Raw genomic sequence first — 16,188 nt, 5'->3', positions numbered from 1 at the left:
ATTGCGTGCGAAAGCGAGGTAGATATGGAGTAAATAGTTACATACCTACAGGGGTCACCGGATAAGTCGGAACTCACCAACTAACAGATGTGCCTGGAACGTTTTGTGACCCACGCCGTTGCACCAAGATGCATGCGCATGGTTAGAAAAGGAAGGTTGTCATGCGGAAAGGCGAACAGTTAGGGTCAGCAATTGATAAACTTGCAGCGATGAGCCATGTGCAATTATCACGGAACTAGCACGCAAAAGCTTCAAGATTGAGTTACTCGATATTTTAAAGATGGTGGTACATTGTGAGGCTGCGAGTTGCCTCGTTGCAAATATTGCGCTTCAATGATGCATGCGTATATATTGGGGTATCATTTTCGTCTTCGGTTGTCTTTGATCTGAGCACTTGATCGCAGAATGACCATTGCGCCGTCAATAGCGCCGCAGGAATACACGGGTCACACATCGACGGTGCAGGGCTTACGCCCCTGTCTTTGACGTGTTCAAGCCAAGCTCCAGATGGTGAGCAATGGAAGACGCGTAGTCTCGCTCAGCATTCGAGGAACGTCGACGTCTTTGTCGGCGGATCTGTTGTTCGGATTCCATCAGCTTCTCTTGTATGAAAGCACGGTACTTTGGATCCGTCTTTACGGCTTCTGTGTTGAGGAGTTCCATAAGTGTCGCTACAATTTGCTGATTGATCTCGCAGAGTTTGTGTGATTCGCTGGTGTGTGTATCATCGACACTGGTCTGAGGGACCGTGCCTGGTCTCGTAGGCACGGGCTCGGTGGTCGTAAGACATGTCGAAACATAGTCGATGGGCGATGTAGGGGACGATGATAGCGACTGGAACTCGGGCGAAGAGGTCGATATAGGTAGGCTAAAGGGGATAGACATTGACATCCTGCGCTGAAGGGCTTCCTTCTGAGCAGTAAGTAAAATGTACTTCTGCATAGATTCATTCCGTTGTCTTGTCAACTCTGTCCTGAGCGTTGGAGCAAGAAAGCTTACTCTGTGCAATATAGGTCTAACGAGAGCCATTGTAAAGGATTTCGAGGACAGCCAAGTGTGTTTGAGCAGCCAAGTGGTGTTATCGAGCTGGAGCGGGGAGCGTTATATGGTCAGCTTCAGATGCACCAGGAAGCGTTAGCTCGATACGGTTCGAGGAGCGTAACGCAAACGGCTGAGCAAGTTTGCTGGTTGGTTGATGGACGGTTGAATGTGATAGGGCAAGCCAATGCTGCACGAATGCGCAGTGGGAATATAGCAGGTAGTTATTTATGGTAATAGTGTTTTGGTGGTTTATTGAAGAGATCTGAGGCCCTTTTGTTGAATGCCCGCTACTCAAACCGCATTCTTCCAGACCGCAAATGCCATGACGTGGACTGTTTGTGATGGGCCTAAATTGAAACGAACCGTGTACCCGCCCTTGAGCATGGACATCTTCTGAACGACGTTGAGCGCGGCCAGTGACTGGGATACAATGCATTTGAAGTGCTGATTGGGGGGTTGAAGCTCCCTTGTCGATCGATGTCCTGGCGAGGTGGGGCGCACTCACGAAACCCACACCACGTCACCGGGAAACATCAAGAGCTGATATCAGGCATCGGGACAAACTCGCGATCGACAGATTTTACCAAAAGTGTGTCCCTGAAAATCCTGCATTGGTGTGATTGAGTGCCCGTACCTGCAGGCAAGCAACCGACTCATGACATCGCGGGAAACCCTGTCTCCGGCTCCGAGGCGATTCATTCTCGCATGCGATTTTCCCTTTGCCATCATGGAAGGTCAGCAATGCCTTGCTCGGGTATAAACCCCATAAGACCCTAGGAATGACGTTCCGAAATGCTTCCCTTCCTCGCGAAGTGGAGAGTTCTTTGTGCGCAAGCTGAGTAGAGATTCAGAGCCTCCGACGTCACACTTGGCTTTAAGCCAACTTTCCCCGTCTTCTTTCTATGTGACACCTCATAGGGCGCCTTGCAGCTCACTCGATCGGGCCAAGTGCGAGGCGCAGAGGCTCAGATCAAGGAATCGGGACTGAAATGCCACAAGGTCCTCGACTTGTGATCGATGGAAATGACGGATCTTCCCTCCTGACGCCACAGCTAAGATGCCCCAGCATGTTTCTGAGAACCCTGACGTGGCTAAAAGCCACATGCTGTCACACTGTGACGTTCTGTGTCAGGCATCAAAACTTTTGCTACCAATCTAGGATCATGATCTCCATCCATGTGGTGCGCTCATTGTTCTGGAACAAAAGCAACGGTTAGCTTGTGGGGCGCCAACCTGATGGTTGGTGATAGTCGAGCCGCGAGTGCGATAAATGCCGATCATAACGCTGGGGACGCCATTCCGGTGATATGTAATTTGTAGTGTTTGTAACGCATGTGGACGGATGTGCATCGGCCAAATTAAAACCGCTCCAGCGAGCACATGTGCCAGAGACATGTGCCAGAGACATGTGCCAGAGTTGGACCTTTTTGCGTTCTGACCAAGTTTTGCACGATGGCTATAGTTCAGCCAGTGCCGTCGACAACGTCTCTTGGTACACTGTAGGGTCGAGGGTACTTGATGTGCATCATGACGATATGTAATAGAGTCGGGCTGGGCTTTATGTGTGCGAGTGCAGCAGAAGATGCCGGCCAACGTCGTTCGTCTGAGCCGTATTCGTAACTATGCTGTCACCGACTTGCGTTCCGTCCAAAACCCTTTGCCGTAAGAAACAAGAATCTCTTCGTTTTTTCCAATCCCCTTTGCTCTCTTTCCACTCTTGCCGGCGCTGAGCACGAAGACTCCCATCCTCTTCTCCACGATTCCAAACCCGACATCTACCAGAATATCGCGGAATTCGGCGTTTGGTCTCATAGATATGCCTCGATAGTCGTTGATAAACCTTGCTTCGTTGCCCATCTTTGATGCATCAACTCCTATACCTAGGTCGGGATCCAGCGAAAGGTCATAGTCAGACGTCTCATCTGATTCAGTCTGATCGTGAACAAAGCCCAAGTAAGGAAGTATGAAAGATTCTGGTGGAAGATGTCCAGCCGCATACAGCCCGTACTGACCTTGCGCGGGATGGGAAGCATTCGATACGCGTGCGATCTTCACGTTTGCATAGGGGCCCCTCGTGATCAAGACTGGCTCCCTTGATGATAAGCCTGCTTTCGATAGGAGAAGCGTATTCAGCTTGTCCTGGATGAGCTTCGTTGAGTAGGAAGGCGCACGCAGGTATTTTGTGTCTCCGGGCCATTCTTTTGGCATCCGAGCCTGCATTTTGCTGGGCGCACTTGCACTTTCTGTGACGTGCGATCCAGGCTTTCGCAATACGAACAGGAGAGCGTCACTCCGCGCGAAGCGGTGAGTGAGGTCTGTTGGCCAACGATCGAGGTCTTATCGATCTTCGTGTTGCAGTCGTATGAAGAAGCAGTGCGTGTGGTGCTTTCTCGCGTACCTAGATTGCCGGTGCGTACGCTGATGTGGTGAAGGTTGGGGCCAGGAGCAGCGTGCAAAAACCATAGCCTTGGCGTCCTCCTCCAGCCACGTGCTTCAGCCGGCTGTAGCAACCGACCTCACCGCGATACCCTTGATAAACCCTGCACATCGCGTACATTCGGGACGGGATCTGCCACCGTTTGTGGCAACTGTTAAGCAGAGTTTCGCTCGTGTTAGAATTTCCTTTGTATCCGTCAAAGAACTCGATGCAGCATACACGATAAGAATGTGGCGCTTCAAACTGCCTCTCGCACGTGCGAAGCATTCCTGAGCGAAATTACACGAATAAAACTTCCCAGAACGGTTGTATGGGGCGGTAGCAGGCGAGACACGAATGAGCTGGACGCCTGATAGCCAATCAATGGTCGATGCTGCCCCTTCACAACATGGCACGTCAGCTCCACAAGCTGAGCGTCGAACGAAGCTGCGCCTGTCGGTTCCTGGTGCCATGAGTGCCAATCGTCAGGCTCCTGTGACCAGAGCAAGCAGCTCTGCTGCATCAAAATCTGCTCGACAGCTCAGGCGCTCTTCGGCATTCGGCCCCTCCCCATACCTACCTTAATTAGTTTGGGGGTCCAGACACAGCAACGCAGGAACCCGCACTGATCCACCTCAAGCGCTGGCCAACGCATCTTCAATGCATCGGGAGACCGCCCTTTCTTCAAACCATCGTTGATATCCGGCTATTTTTGCGCATAACGACATTGCCAATCGTGTTCGATCACAGCGACGAAGCCACGTCAATTTCGGCTTTGCCTTACCCTTTTCGAGAAACGTTCGCGGTCCCAGCGCGAATAGGCCTGGAGAAACTGTAGTTTGGAAGGAACCGTGGCTTACAGACACTTGCTTCGAACCCCGAGCCGCCGCTGATAGTCGTGCAACCGCCTCTCACCTGATTTGGCTCCTAATGACAGCTTCGGAGACGTTCTTGTGCACAGCTGGTGGACGTTATGCACATCGTCGTCGCGGATGATATTTGCACTAACCTACAATGAGACGGAAATGGTTAGGTGTGTAAGCGAACTGTTGAGGCTGCAGGGGAAATTGGCAGGGGAAATTGCTCTTTCATCTCGTTACTTTGCGCCTCATTGCGTTATGATAGGCTAGTATAGCTTCCATCAATAAACACGCCCAGACGACCAGCCTTATTGAAGCTCCCGGGCAACGATACCCCTTTACCGTATCCACTGAAACGCCACCACGGGCCAGCTTCTCCAGAGGCTCGCTGGTGGATGCTACCATCGATGTGAGCCCCCTGTCTGTCGATGTTGGGTATCTTGGTAAGCTCGAACGGTCGGCCTCCTATAAAGTAGCTTTCCCAGTGCTTTCATGCCTTTTTTCTTCACCCACACTCACTACACTAATACACCGGATATCTCCGATTTCACTCGTTTCAACGACCTCCAACGCCCGTACCTAATACCAACGTACTTAATCCCAACCCTCACAATCAAGATGCGTTCCTTCGCTGTCATCGCTGCTATCAGCGCCATTGGCGCCCAGGCCATGCCTGACTACTACCCCGTCGCTGAGTCCTCCTCGACTCCCGTCTACGAGGCCACCACCCCTGCCTACGCTGCCTCCACTCCCGTCTACAAGACCAGCTCTGCCTACGAGGCTTACCCCGTCTCCTCCTCCACCAAGTACCCTGCCTACGCCGTTGAGTCTTCCTCCGCCAAGTACGAGGCTTCCACCCCCGTCTCCTCTGCCTACCCTGTCGCCTCTTCCAGCGCCCAGTACGTCGAGTACCCTGTCACCTCCACCAAGGTCGTCCAGGAGACCACCTTCGTCTGCCCCACTCCTACCGTCGTCACCTACGAGGAGAAGACCTACTCGATCACCGAGGCCACCACCTTGACCGTGTCTTCCTACACTACCACCGTCATCAAGACCACGAAGACCCCCGAGGCCGAGAAGCCCTCTTCCAAGCCTGTCACCCCCGTCTACAGCACCTCCGTTCCCCCGGTTGCTCCCACCTACGCCCCCTACCCCAGCACCAACGGCACTGTTCCCCACTACTCTGCTCCTCAGGGAACTGCCACTGGTGTCCCCACCACCACCAAGCCCTCTACTCCTGAGTTCACTGGCGCTGCTGCCCAGGCCGGTGTTGGCCTTCTCGCCGTTGTCGGTGCCCTCGCTGCTTTCTTGTAAGCAGTTCAAGATGCTTGTTTGACATGCTGAGACGAGCTTGTTCGCCTTTGCTGTCATCAGGCCCGTGGTAAAGGGGAAGGAAACGCCATCTAACGGGTAATGACTTCGACTCTGCATCATGATACCCTCCTGCATTGCTTGGTGCATTGCAATGGGAGTTCGAGGTCGACCACGATTCCTCGCGCACGCCGCAGCAGCATTTCGATTGTATACTTTGACTTTATAATACGCTTTGGTCCAAGGGCTACTTCATGGAGGATCTAGTGTGTGGGACGATAGAGTTCATGTTCATAGATTCTGGCTGCTGGAAAGAGTCGATAAGCTAATTGACATGGTTCTGTCTTTACATCTGGGGTGTTCTTTGGTGTGGCTTCTGTGACGGGTGGCGCATTATACTATTTAGACCAGGAGTCTGGTAGGCTCGTTCGGAAGATACCACAGGCGATTTGAGATAGATATCAATGATGTATTTGCATTTCAGTAACATCTTGAGCCAACACCATAGGTAGTGATGAAGTGGTATTTATTTGAATGCCAAGGTGAAACTGCAAGGGCAGCACAAGCGTCAGGTACGCTGTCTGGGGCATGCCATGAACCCTGAAAACCCACGCTAAGACTGGGCCCATTGGCTGTGTATCGATTTCTCGGCTTACCGCCCCCAGATTGAGCGCAGCGTTGTCTAATTTCACCAATACGAACCACGAGGGAGCCTTACGCGCGTCGAAGGTCGAGAACCCCAACGAGCGCTTTCCCAGCTCAGCCATCGATGCAGTGTAGACTTGGAGGTTACAACTTGGTATAGTTATCGCCTTTAATTGCTCACTGCCTGCCTCCAGCCTCCTTGATAGCTGTTCCGCAATAACCGCCACGCGTGACCAGCAACTCAACGGCGCTTGCATCTCGATTTGACGCGCTGATGAACCAAGGTGCCCTCTGCGATCGAGACTCCAAGACCAGACATTATGAGATCGTTGGCGCATTAAGACAAACGAAATGTGTCTATTGATCCTAGGATTCGCGAAAGCTAGCTGTAAAAAGCAAAAACAGCGTGCAATTAGTCTGGCCAATGTGACTACGAGATAGAGAAAAGGACAGGCGTAAGGCGACGACCTAACCGATCGCTGCAGTGGAACAATTTCCGGATACCGAGGAGCCGGTCTACTTCGAAGCCAAAAACGCTCGCGCTGCATGCAAACATGACAACTGCGGCAAAGTCACGGTGCTATTCAAACACCTCCAGCTGAACCTCAAGTTCGGATCATCAGGTACCTCCGGTCTTGATGACTACGCCAGCGCGGTGAATTATGCTCATGACTTTGCCAATGCTTTGGAAGTCCTCGCCAGCGCAGCTCAGAACAAGGCGTTCCGTACCCACACCGTCATCGTTAAGGGCATCGACAAGAACGACGACTTCGACATGGTCGCCCGAGGCTACACAGAACGTATGTTCAAGTCTTGGATGAGTCAACCTACAGGTTTCTCGCATTGGTCCAAGTAGGTAGTACTCTTGATGTGAGCAGACGGATACTGACCAGGCCAGGTGATGAGTGGTCTGATTTCACCATATTTGTAGGCACTACGTCTTTTCCAGTGCATCGTGTGAGGTAAGTTCATGTTCGAGACATCTTCATCTACCAGTCTGGCCTTCTTGACAAGGCTTGGCGAAAAGTCTTCGTACTTCAGAGCGGTGTGCACTGGAGGCTTTGCGGTAAGTGCCATCGATCGTCTCCCACAATACTATGTAAGTAGAAGCTTCTGACGCGCGACAGGAGAGCGATAAGCACAAAATAAGGCTCCCTGAATCTGAGAAGACTATAGCTGCTATGCTTGACGAGATTTACGGAACATATAACTCGACAACAGGGTCACTGTCCACGGGATTCGTGTTGCGGCCGGAGACCGAGAAGGAGCGGGCTCGTAACGATCTACTGGACTTGTTCATTGCATCAGAAAAGGTACACCCCTATTTCTCTACGTACCAAGACTTCGAGCTAACCACAGGCTACAGTACGGCCTTGAGAAGGACAAGACCAAAGTGGTCAAAGCCATCATCGACCGCCTTCCGTTCGTTCAAGACTCTTTGATTATCGTTGACCTCGCCACATATGTCTACGACGACCAGACTCCTCAAGTCGATTGCGGCCTGCGTAAGGCCATCATCCAACAGATATACATACGACTGCCTCCAATTCTGAGTGACAAGAAGGCTTGGCAGGAGTACTCAGAGAATCGGGCTGTTTCGAAAGCACTCCATGCCCATGTGGCCCATCTGTTCATGCCTGGTGTTTGGTCAGAATTGGACATACTCTCGGACGGCTACAGACGAACACGCCCGATCTTTTCTGGGTCCAGTTCATGGGTGAGCTTTTGACAGGCAGTCTGATGCGTGTATATTGCAACTCCAGAACATTGAGACAGCCACGCCGCTATTGTATTGGCGACCTTCATGCAGACCAGTCATTTCCTGGTATGGCACTATGAACGGACAGATAGGAAACTGTCTTTCATAAGATACTGCCTGATATGAACGGTGCCGATGGTCGTAAAGCTTGCGATAATTATGCAGCAGGGTGCTAGATCAGTGAATAGAACAGAGAATCAAGCAGTCAAGTCACATGAGGAGATGCTCCAACAAAGACCTCGCCGTGTTCTCATGCTAGAGAACATTACAGTTCCATCGATGTATGCCAGTCAATATTTGTCCACTAAGTCTCGGCTCCGCCCCAGCGGTCTGTTAGGTACAACAGGTGGAGCTCCTGTAGTGTTGGTGAGAAGCCTTTCGCAATAGCTGCTGCGTGTACTAAATTGACTTTGTTCCACATAAATACCGTACGGGACGTCACTGATGGATTAAAGGCTCCACTCTCCAAGGTATTTTATAGAGTGTTCAGGGGATATTTGCAACCGGCTCGCCACCTGAAGACTGAAGCGGTATCTTAAATGTTTAGCTGTGTTCACATCAATACTGCCACATTTAGGGAACGTTTGCCGTTTTCGCTAGTAGGGAACAACTTGCTCTCTGCTATGCATCTAGACTAAAATTCTTTCTTTGTTTATTAAACCAGCACACTATTGTTAGTGAGAATCTTAATAGACGATGCCGAACTCATGGGTGGCCCGGTCAACGAACAGCTCTGTCCGGTCTTCTTCTTCTTCAGGCTTGACTCAATTGAACTCCTTCTCAATCGAGAACTCCTTCAAGGGCCATGAGACTCTCTCGTGGTCTTCCCTAGTGGACAGAGTCATGACAGCGGCCGAGAGAGTGCTAGATATGGCAATGTATAGGTGATTCAATAGTTGAAGGTGATTGTGGTGTGCGAAGGTGGAGGCGGGGTCTGCGTTGACGTCCTTTCTCCAGATTTGCGTTCGACAGAGTCGTCACAAGTATCATGGTGAGGACCTTCCAGCAGGCTTGGGCTGGGCGTGACAGCTTACTGGTGATGGTCTTCACCATCACTTGCAACACCGCACGAGCCACGCGACCAATATCGACACAGGTGAAGACAGCTACTCTGTAAAGTCGACATGGAAATGTAGATATCGACCGCGGTCATGGCTGTTTCTCTCATCGTCCCGATGATTGCTGCATTGAGCACATGTGTAGTCCTGGGACGACATTGTCGTTTAACGCCTTCACAGGCGGCGCCCAGCTCCGAGCTTTGTCTGACTGCATAGCCTCTTCCGGCACTTTGCCTCTGAATTCGATCCTTGCCAAATTTCAACGTCGTCTTGCGTAGTACAGGCGTCCGCGACATTGCGCCCATGCCGAAACAGCTTTCAGAAGCCTTGCAAGCCTTTCTGTACCGTGGTCAGCTCGATAACTCTGAGGCATCAAACCTTCGACCGGTCGGTTGTCGCGCGGGCAGGATCTCAGATAGCACAAAGTTGGCAGACATCCGAAATAACCACAGGCCGGTGACGGGGCCAATCATAGGCCGCCATAGCGGCCCTGCTAAGTTTAGATGTGACACCTTTCCCCCTCCCCCCAATCGATCATGTCGGCTTGCCCCTTGGAACTAGACCCCTGCATACAACGAGGTTTCAGAGGTTGACCTTCAGAATCAGGCTGGACAAGACATCGACAAGAAGCACACGGACAGCCGGGCAGGCGGTGTTGTTCGATGCCTGACGATAAGCTGCGCAGTCTCTCTGCAGCGGGATATGAGTGGAGTGATGGTGGGGCTTCTGCGAAGCCGAGACACATAAGACAAGGTCTCTCTTACCCGGCTGCTATCCATACGAATGTCAAACGCTCTCGCAAAGTTTGAGATGACTCTCATGCAGGTCTCAATAGAGCGGCCGACTTATGCCTCGTGCGGGAACCCGGTTTCCTTGCTCTCTTCTCCGTACTATTGGCTGGTGCTACTGATGCGGCGGCTAGCACTGGTAGTGGAAGGAAGCTCGCGCGGCGGTAGCAGCCTTCAGACAGAGGTGCTCCTCTCGTGGATTGCTATAACTGCGAGCTGCCAGCTGCACGTTGTGCCTAATTTGATCTCGCTTTCATCCTTGCTTGTGGTGCTGTGCTCGTCGAGTGAGAGCCGTCCCTGCGTGTGCTTGCCCGCCTCAAGCTGCAGATACCCCACTATCAGCACCGCCGCCACTGCACATTCCTCTGCATTACACGACAGAAAACTTGGAGAACAAACAGCTTTTGTGTGCTGTCAGACTGCAGTAAATTGCAGTACGTTGCCACGTTTTCTTTCGATCTGTTTCTGCTGCATCGCTGCAAGTTACCTGGCGATCAAGCACCCTTGGTAGACCCTTGGTAGACCCTGCCCCTCCTCTCCTCACCTTGCTCCCGCACTCTCCTGTCACCGCCTCGACTGCCCTCTGCCTTTGCACAATCAATCATCCGCCGTCGAGGTCGAACGCCGCCGAACAAAGGCTAATCCGTCCGTCTGTAGTGTTTGGCGCCAATTAGCGCACCCCTCAGTCAGTCAACGCGCCACTTTACGAGTGCGCACGAAACTGCAGCACGTTGGACGTCGCGTAGAAGCGCACCGCCTCTGAGGTCAATTCGACTACTCTTCTCTGCGTGCAACATAGCAGACTTAACTTCAAGGTATGTCCCATATCTCACTGAGCTCACATGGCGGCTGTGCGGCGACTAGTCGGTGTCCATTGTCAACACGGGAGTCTCGTTTGGGCCCGCATTTCGCAGGAGCACGTGGGGCTGAGCTCACCGTCATGACACTGCACCGTTTCACCATGAGATGTCCCGGGCCGGGTGGACACAAACCAAGACACTTGTGTCCTGCAAACAATGGCCACAGCTCTACCTTCCCTGTTCTTGTACTGACAAATAGTGATCGCAGATCGTGCTCGTCATCTTCACTGTCACACGCTACCCACCTTCCATCGACGGACCCAAACCCACCAGCTGCACGTACGAATTGAGCAGCAGCTCCCGTCGACCGATCGAGAACCTCCAGTAGCCGAGCCTACAACCCACAACAGCCGTCAACATGCCTCCAGCAGGCGGTAGCTCCAGGAAGATCTCCTTCAACGTCTCAGAGCAATACGATATCCAGGATGTCGTAGGAGAAGGTGCATACGGTGTTGTCTGGTAGGTGGATCACGACTGATCAAGGAAGACAGCTGCTAACTGCTTGACAGCTCCGCGCTGCACAAGCCCTCCGGTCAGAAGGTGGCCATCAAAAAGATTACGCCATTCGACCACTCCATGTTCTGTCTGCGAACACTGCGAGAGATGAAGCTGCTGCGGTACTTTAATCATGAGAACATCATCTCGATCCTCGACATTCAGAAGCCTCGGAACTACGAGACGTTCACTGAGGTCTATCTCATCCAGGTAACCATAACACGCAACAAAATCTGGAGCGAGGCTGACAAAAGCGACAGGAACTCATGGAGACCGACATGCACCGCGTCATCCGCACACAAGAGCTGTCAGACGATCACTGCCAGTACTTCATCTACCAGACGCTGCGCGCTCTGAAGGCTATGCACTCGGCGAACGTCCTTCACCGCGACCTGAAGCCCTCCAACCTGCTCCTCAATGCGAACTGCGATCTCAAAGTCTGCGATTTCGGTCTTGCACGATCCGCCGCCTCTACTGAGGACAACTCTGGTTTCATGACAGAATATGTGGCCACGCGTTGGTACCGCGCGCCGGAGATCATGCTCACCTTCAAGGAGTACACAAAGGCCATCGATGTGTGGAGTGTTGGCTGTATCTTGGCTGAGATGCTGAGTGGCAAGCCGTTGTTCCCTGGAAAAGATTGTGAGTGTTGATGGGCCAACCACGGGGTATTGGATCTAACAGCTTGCAGACCACCACCAGCTCACATTGATTCTCGACGTTCTCGGTACGCCCACCATGGAAGACTACTACGGCATCAAGTCTCGTCGCGCTCGTGAATACATCCGCTCGCTTCCCTTCAAGAAGAAGATTCCATGGAAGGCTATGTTCCCTAAGACCAACGATCTTGCGCTTGATTTGCTCGAGCGGTTGCTTGCATTCAACCCGGTCAAGCGTATCACAGTCGAGGAGGCTCTTAAGCACCCATACCTCGAGCCCTATCACGACCCTGATGACGAGCCGACCGCCGACCCCATTCCTGAGGAATTCTTCGACTTTGACAAGAACAAGGACAACTTGACAAAGGAGCAACTGAAGCGTGCGAAGTTCCAATCCCATCTTTATACATGTGCATTTGCTAACCTTTCGCAGTTCTCATCTACCAGGAGATCATGCGATAAGCTCGTCTCGATGATTTAAATGTGCGGCATTTACAACGAGACCATCACACGATACCTGTTCGGCATCTTGGAGCATATCCCTCGTACCGTTACCATCGACTGAGCGGCTAGCCGGTCAGAGCTCATCTTAGAAATACCATTCTGGAGCAATCTTTTTGTGAAGAAACGACATATTCCATTGAAGAAATGGAGTGTTTGACGGTAGTAGGTTCGAATAAGATCATGGAGCTGAATATTTCCATGGCTCAAATCTCTGACTTCAGTGCATCCAAGCGAATCTGTATCGTGTACCGTCATTGTTTCTTTTCTCAAAAGGGTATTGACACAACGAAGTTTTAGGTGTAATCCATGTATCCCTTCAAGGACCCTTTGCCATAGCTCGCACACTGCCTCGTTTTCCGCGCTCGCAAACATGGACGTCGTCGAAGACTATAGCTTGAAGAGCCCTTCTAGGCTCGAGAATAGGCGTGAGGGTCGAAAGACGTCGGTTGGCACGCGCTATACATCCGCCACGAGAGGCTACCTCACTGCACCGCCGCTCATCGCACTGTGTCTGAGACAACGAAGCACGGCGAGCTGGGACGAACGAATCTATGGAACGCACACTACTTTGGTGTCTGCGACATGATGCTCGCCGGGGAAGTCCAGGCTGGAAAGATGGATCTCATGACCATATAGCTTGGGAGCGAAGCGAGACCGATCTCTTACAGTCGGCGGACCCGTAGTGGTCTCCAGGCCCACGAAGCACGCCCGTGATAAGTTCCTGCTGTCATGCCGTATCTAGATGATGTGACTGCGAGCCTATTCTTTGCCAATGACGATCCACTTTGTCGTCTTCTGCATGGCCCTTACGCCAGCCATTGGTTTCACCTCCCGCCAACGCGCTCACACCAAGATCTGCCCATGGCTGGGGAGAGGACCATGCAACCAAGATCTTTTGCGATGATGGTCTCGCAACTCAGGCTCCAACACATTCACTATGATGAGCTGCAGCGTTCTCTTGTCGCCACAGCTGCTGCTCACCATCTCTTTCCTTCCTCTTCTTGATTTGGATACAACAGAACCAGCCTACCACAGGAAGAATCAGGACGAGAAGAATACCAAGGGCAATCGCTGAGCCTCGGTCGAAACGACTTAGGGAGAAGTCGGAATGCGCCGGCGAAGCCGCATCGCTGGGACCACCTTTGCGATATTTGAGGTGATGGCCATGCTTGAGACGCAGAATAGTGATGAGGTAGATGTACATGTGGGCTAACGGCAGATTGGAGGTCAGGTGAAACACTTTCTCATTACCTCTTGGTGGTATCATTGGGATCTTTGAGGTGTGTACCTACCCCGCCTCGTCTCTGATAGGGACCTCGACTCATGTTGCAGATGTGAGGTCTGGTAGTCGAGTGTGTCTAGCCCCTGCTAGCAGGTCCATCACGGGATGGGTTTAAAGACTTAAGACGGACATAATGCCCGTTATGGATAGGTATAATACAGGTTAAAATGCCGATAACAAGTAAGACCGAGGCGACGGTTTTTTGACGCCGCCCAATGGCCAAGTCCATACTCTCAAGTCGTGCCGTGTTGTTACAAGAGTGGTGTCCGCGCAGCGCCATGCATACCACAATACTTCAGGTCTCTTCAAAAACGTATACAATCGTACATCCATCATAGATCACTTATGAGCCTCTATGCCGTCCCGGGTAGTCGTGCTCACGGGTCACACCTCCCATCCTTCCACCCCGTCCGCCACCTCTCGTCCCATCGGTTACAGTCGAACTCCTTCTTCCCCAGCTTAACATTGACCGCATTATGCGCCTCGCACATCCACATCCCAAATTCGCTCCGGCTGCTGACCCGTGGCGTATTGACCTTCATCCAAGCCTGGAAGTCCTCCGCGCACACCCAGCACGGATACAGCTTGCCAAAGGTTCGCAGAAACGCGGATGTCTCGGTTTGTAATGACTGTGAGGGAGTCTCCGGGTATGTGGCGGTTATGGAGTGTAAAAGCGTCCAGCTGGAGCGGCCGAGCTGTGCGACGTCGGGTGGACAATCTTTAGGGAGTGCGGGCGGGAGGGGTTTCTTGCTCTTCTTGCCCATGGCGAATAGCGCGGACATGTCGTTGCAAGTGCGGCATCTGCACAGCATTCGTCAGTGTTCTGTGTCCTGGCTGCGTGTATTGCATGCACTGAGAACGCTGCATCCCATCCGGCGCACTGCGAGAAATACTCACGGCTTGCCATCTGCATCGTATACTATGCCGTTGACGATCTTCTTGCCGCCTGGCAGCACCTTTCCTTCATCCTTCTTCTCCTCTGTTCCTGTCGGTATCGACGACATATTGTTCATGGTAGTGACTGTAGTGTGGCGGCTCTCGATTATCAAGCATCGTGAACTTGAGGGTTGGCGCCGCAGCCTTGCCTCGGTCGGCGCGTGCAGGGATCAGCCTGGCTGGGTGACGTGCGGCGGACAAGCGAGAGGTCGGACGGACTGCTTCGGTGCTTTGGAACTTGTCTTGGCTACGGTGGATCGGACTTCATGCTCTTGAAAACGGCCAAGATGCTTTCGAATCGTGTGTAGTGTTGCAAATATAAATTGAGAGTCTCTTCGATGTTGTTGATTTTAGTTGTCACCCGCCTCTCCGACTTTACAGTAGCGCAAGCCTTCCTGCACGTTCTTTGCATCTCATCAAATCGCATTCCATCTCATAGTCATGAATGTCCCGGTTGCCGCAAACGTGCTTGGGACTCTGGGTGCTGTACGTGCACGTTGAATCTTATTCGCAAAGCTGACTAACAAGGGCAGGTTTGCTGGTCCATACAGTTGATCCCTCAAATTGTCATCAACTATCGCCGGCACAACGCCATTGGTTTGCAGCCTACTATGATGATGCTGTGGGCATGGGCTGGAGTCCCGTTAGGTGTCTACAATATCGTAGGGGATTTCAACATCGCTCTGCGTATTCAGCCCCAGATTCTGATTGTGCTGAGCTTGGTGACTTGGATTCAGTGCTATTACTATGAGAAGGTACGCATATCACTTGTGACCGGTCATGCAACGACTTGATCGCTAAATCTGCCTCTAGAACTGGTCTGTCTCCCACTCTCTGGCTCTCATTATTCCTGTCCTGTGCTTCATGGGCGGTGTGCAAGCTGCCCTCATCATTGCTCTCCGTCATGCAAAAGAGATGGACTTGGAATGGCCTCTCATTGTCATGGCTGCACTTGCTGCTGCCTTGCTTGCGGCAGGAGTAGGGAGTCATTATGTGGATATCTACCGTCACCGTACGGTGCGAGGCATCTCGTTCATCTTCGTAGGGCTAGATGCGCTCGGAGACCTGACCTCGTTGCTCTCGGTCTTCTTCCAACCCAAGCTTGACATCTTGGGCATCATCATTTATGCCGCAGAACTGGCACTTTGGACTGGGATATTCGCATGCGGTGTGTACTATAACCTCAGACCCTGGCTGGAAGAGAAGTATAGCAAGAGCGGTGAAGTGACGGCAAGCGAAGGGTTACAAACTAGTGAAAGAGCTCCTGCCGCAAACTCCACAGGTATTGCGCTATACGATTTACCATCCAGCACCTCGGTATTCAGAACGAGTTCCGCAGAGATCGAGGTGCACCGGCAGCGCAGCGTGAGCTCGGGAATTAGTGGGGTAGCACATCTGCCTTCAAGAGTTGCGTAGGTGAATGGGAAACGGCTGCACGTGTCAGATTGCATCGGCCTGCGCGGGATTGGATATCAGCTACATCTGAAGCTGTTTGCTGAGTGCCTCTTTCTGGTTCAGACCTGCTCGTAGCTGCCCTCTCCGTCGCATGGCGAGCGCACCGACCCCAACTCACA

The 16,188-nt window shown here is 52.2% G+C and overlaps 9 protein-coding genes across 9 annotated transcripts; 5 read left to right on the top strand and 4 right to left on the bottom strand.

Moving 5' to 3' along the window:
* Positions 1-181: 181 nt before the first annotated feature.
* On the bottom strand, positions 182-1,308 carry M421DRAFT_313676 (uncharacterized protein). The gene has a single exon (XM_033589229.1). It carries the CDS (start codon positions 1,027-1,029, stop codon positions 469-471), a length of 561 nt encoding a protein of 186 aa, XP_033451744.1. The 5' UTR covers positions 1,030-1,308; the 3' UTR covers positions 182-468.
* A 1,353-nt stretch (positions 1,309-2,661) lies between these two features.
* M421DRAFT_89804 (uncharacterized protein) lies at positions 2,662-3,261 on the bottom strand (the record flags this gene model as incomplete). The annotated part of the gene is made up of 1 exon (XM_033597799.1): positions 2,662-3,261. One exon carries the CDS (start codon positions 3,259-3,261, stop codon positions 2,662-2,664), a length of 600 nt encoding a protein of 199 aa, XP_033451743.1.
* A 1,187-nt stretch (positions 3,262-4,448) lies between these two features.
* Positions 4,449-5,644, top strand: M421DRAFT_313558 (uncharacterized protein). The gene is made up of 4 exons (XM_033589226.1): positions 4,449-5,178; positions 5,248-5,250; positions 5,389-5,421; positions 5,475-5,644. The coding sequence occupies exons 1-4, from the start codon at positions 4,810-4,812 to the stop codon at positions 5,556-5,558; spliced, it is 489 nt and encodes a 162-aa protein (XP_033451742.1). The 5' UTR covers positions 4,449-4,809; the 3' UTR covers positions 5,559-5,644.
* Positions 5,645-6,893: 1,249 nt separating this feature from the next.
* M421DRAFT_417262 (uncharacterized protein) lies at positions 6,894-8,234 on the top strand. Its single transcript, XM_033591386.1, has 4 exons — positions 6,894-7,125; positions 7,172-7,339; positions 7,401-7,586; positions 7,640-8,234. Exons 2-4 carry the CDS (start codon positions 7,244-7,246, stop codon positions 8,000-8,002), a joined length of 645 nt encoding a protein of 214 aa, XP_033451741.1. The 5' UTR covers positions 6,894-7,125; positions 7,172-7,243; the 3' UTR covers positions 8,003-8,234.
* Positions 8,235-9,634: 1,400 nt separating this feature from the next.
* M421DRAFT_313167 (uncharacterized protein) lies at positions 9,635-10,946 on the top strand. The gene is made up of 3 exons (XM_033589224.1): positions 9,635-10,312; positions 10,536-10,693; positions 10,938-10,946. Exons 1-2 carry the CDS (start codon positions 9,874-9,876, stop codon positions 10,550-10,552), a joined length of 456 nt encoding a protein of 151 aa, XP_033451740.1. The 5' UTR covers positions 9,635-9,873; the 3' UTR covers positions 10,553-10,693; positions 10,938-10,946.
* M421DRAFT_313168 (mitogen-activated protein kinase) lies at positions 10,947-12,369 on the top strand. The gene is made up of 5 exons (XM_033589225.1): positions 10,947-11,197; positions 11,248-11,443; positions 11,494-11,875; positions 11,925-12,272; positions 12,326-12,369. Exons 1-5 carry the CDS (start codon positions 11,097-11,099, stop codon positions 12,352-12,354), a joined length of 1,056 nt encoding a protein of 351 aa, XP_033451739.1. The 5' UTR covers positions 10,947-11,096; the 3' UTR covers positions 12,355-12,369.
* Positions 12,370-12,712: 343 nt separating this feature from the next.
* On the bottom strand, positions 12,713-13,600 carry M421DRAFT_89801 (uncharacterized protein; the record flags this gene model as incomplete). Its single annotated transcript, XM_033597798.1, has 4 exons — positions 12,713-13,003; positions 13,063-13,134; positions 13,246-13,331; positions 13,378-13,600. The coding sequence occupies 4 exons, from the start codon at positions 13,598-13,600 to the stop codon at positions 12,713-12,715; spliced, it is 672 nt and encodes a 223-aa protein (XP_033451738.1).
* Positions 13,597-14,917, bottom strand: M421DRAFT_417258 (mitochondrial FAD-linked sulfhydryl oxidase ERV1). Its single transcript, XM_033591385.1, has 2 exons — positions 14,576-14,917; positions 13,597-14,479 (listed from the first exon to the last, which is right to left on the bottom strand). The coding sequence occupies exons 1-2, from the start codon at positions 14,680-14,682 to the stop codon at positions 14,056-14,058; spliced, it is 531 nt and encodes a 176-aa protein (XP_033451737.1). The 5' UTR covers positions 14,683-14,917; the 3' UTR covers positions 13,597-14,055.
* Positions 14,918-15,055: 138 nt separating this feature from the next.
* Positions 15,056-16,030, top strand: M421DRAFT_56143 (uncharacterized protein; the record flags this gene model as incomplete). The annotated part of the gene is made up of 3 exons (XM_033595368.1): positions 15,056-15,100; positions 15,148-15,369; positions 15,428-16,030. The coding sequence occupies 3 exons, from the start codon at positions 15,056-15,058 to the stop codon at positions 16,028-16,030; spliced, it is 870 nt and encodes a 289-aa protein (XP_033451736.1).
* Between the last annotated feature and the right edge of the window lie 158 nt (positions 16,031-16,188).

The sequence above is a fragment of the Didymella exigua genome (genome assembly GCF_010094145.1).
Source record: "Didymella exigua CBS 183.55 unplaced genomic scaffold M421scaffold_5, whole genome shotgun sequence".
In the NCBI taxonomy this organism is placed as follows: Eukaryota; Fungi; Ascomycota; class Dothideomycetes; order Pleosporales; family Didymellaceae; genus Didymella; species Didymella exigua.
Note: the sequence above shows the minus strand (reverse complement) of the source record. Positions and strands in the feature narration are given on the sequence as shown.